Below are 2,470 nucleotides of genomic sequence, written 5' to 3'. Positions count from 1 at the left end.
CCAACCGGTTTGCTCTAAGTCTATAATATTCAAACTTTGACCATGTACTGTAGGGTAGTTACAGTAAGACGATTATCCGGCTGGGTGTACAAATGGTCCCTGGTTCAAGGACTATCCAAAACGCTAGACCCTACCTTTCTGTTACCAGAAGAAATCGAGTTATGAGCCCCCGAAAAATCCCATGTTTATGCGAGGCATTTTGGAAGATTTTAGGTAGAGCATGCTGTCGCGTGCCTACCGATAAAACAACAGGAACTGCAGCCGTCAGTGAATGTAGACCCATGTCAACCAATTTCCGAGCGAGCACTGCGAAAGCAAATACCTGCGATCGACATTTCGAGTCGGCTTTCTTGTAAACTGCCATTTTTTTATTTTAAACTCTGATCACAGTAATAACTTTGACATGTATGGCCCATGAAGTTCGCATCCAATTTTCCTGTAGTAATTCCTAGTGCCAACAGCTGATATTACTGCTATTTTAGCAGATCCATGCTCCTCCTTAGCAATCCTTTCAGCTTCTTCCATAAGTAACATTCCAAATCCTTGATGCTGAAACTTTGTAGGATCACGTGCATTCACTGGTACTACACTACCATAGACATGAAGTTCACGAACTATTGAAACTCCACCCTTAAGTTCGGACCTAAATGTTTCCTCTGAGCACTTTCGTAAGCGAAGAAGACCAACAAGGATATCTTGCTCAGGATCTTCATAAGACAGAAATGTTTCCCAGCCACCATTTGCAACATAATCTCTTCTAATCAGTTCTACCTCATAGGGTCGAACTTTATGATGAATTTCTTGTATCCCAACCTCTCTTGTTCTAACATCTCGACAACTAGTAACTAGATCCTTCATTATTTCTAAGGCCAGTTCTCTCAAATTTCCATGTTCAACTCCAGAGCTCACTAACGGCATGGGGATGTCCCTCTGCTCCCTGTACACTCTTGTCCACGGAGGTACAAGTGCAAGAATGCGTGCAACAAGGTCAACGAGTGTGCTTGGTGGGTAACTTTTGTACCTTCCAGTTTTCCAGAGTTCATAAAGTCCTGTGCCACGAATCACTAGTGTTGGATAAATCTTTAAACCATCTGCTCGAAATGCTGGATTCTCAAAGAGTTCTATAAACTCTTCAATGTCTCTTTCAAAATCAATATTTGGAAGATCTGGTATCATATGAACAACCACCTTAAATCCAGCATCTTTTGCCAAATGGAAGCTCTCACAGACTGCTTTCACTGTGTGTCCCCTATTTGTGTCTCTTGCAACATCCTCATATACAGATTTGACTCCAATCTCTAGACGAATGCATCCATATCTCAACATATCTGACAAATGTATTTTGAGACAATAATCTGACCTAGTTTCAACAGTAATTCCAATGCATTTAGTCTTACTTTTCTCTGAATATTTCACAGTTTCATCCACATTGTTGCTAGTGTGTCCAGATAGAGCATCATGCAAATTTCTAATAAAATAATCTCTGTAATCCTCTGGCAAGCACATAAAGGTTCCACTCATGACTATAAATTCAACTTTATCTACACTGTGGCCAAGCTGCTTCAATTGTTCAACTCGATGTCTTGTTTGTAAATATGGATTGCATCGTGCTCTTATGGCTCGCATGGATGTTGGTTATATCCTGTGTAAGATTGTGTTGAATACTCAAATTCAGAGTCTGGACTTCCAGGACAATACACACATATGTTACCAGTCATATTGATGTGTGGACAGCGATGTGGTTTGCACATCACAGCAACCACTGCAATCCCACTTGCAGTCCTGATTGGTTTTGCTTTCAACAAAGTCCTCTTGTGGTCAAGTGGTACAGCAGCGATAATATCCACCAATCGTGGCGACGATTCTAAACCATATTTTGATGCTATTCGTATTTTCAGTTTATTCAGATGATCACAGCAGCACAATAATACTGTACGTCTTGTAGGGGCAACACGACACGGAAACGGCCGGTGGCGGACTAAAATCACTATTTCGCTCTTCTCAGACGATGCGAGGCATCGAGTGCACAGATGTCCCAAACAGGCGTTTAAGCCGCAATGTGTGGAGGATCCAGTTCAAGTCTTAGGCGCTTTTCTGATGTTTTGGGGCTGTTCTCCGTACTATGACTTCAGCCTACTCATTCAAGCATACCGGAAGAAACTTGCGGACTTCCTTCCTCACCGAATTGAGACTATTATTTTAGAGGGCGGGATGTTTCCTGACAAGGGAACCTCCCCATCGCACCCCCCTCAGATTTAGTTATAAGCTGGCACAGGGATAGGCCATGAAAAACTGAACACATATCAATCGAGAAAACAGGAAGAAGTTGTATGGAACTATGAAAAAAATAAGCAAAATATGCAAACTGAGTAGTCCGTGTGAATGATATGTCACATCAAGGTACGTGTACACTGAGGAGCACCGTGGTCCCGTGGTTACAGTAAGCAGCTACGGAACTGAAGGTCCCTGG

General features: G+C 42.3%; 1 protein-coding gene across 1 annotated transcript; it reads right to left on the bottom strand.

The window, feature by feature from the left end:
• Positions 1 to 384: 384 nt before the first annotated feature.
• LOC126238490 (elongator complex protein 3-like) lies at positions 385 to 1,807 on the bottom strand. Its single transcript, XM_049947794.1, is given in 2 exon segments — positions 385 to 1,637; positions 1,640 to 1,807. Coding segments are annotated over 2 exon segments (1,365 nt in total). The 5' UTR covers positions 1,752 to 1,807.
• Between the last annotated feature and the right edge of the window lie 663 nt (positions 1,808 to 2,470).

The sequence above is a fragment of the Schistocerca nitens genome, chromosome 1 (assembly GCF_023898315.1).
Source record: "Schistocerca nitens isolate TAMUIC-IGC-003100 chromosome 1, iqSchNite1.1, whole genome shotgun sequence".
NCBI lineage: Eukaryota > Metazoa > Arthropoda > Insecta > Orthoptera > Acrididae > Schistocerca > Schistocerca nitens.
Note: the sequence above shows the minus strand (reverse complement) of the source record. Positions and strands in the feature narration are given on the sequence as shown.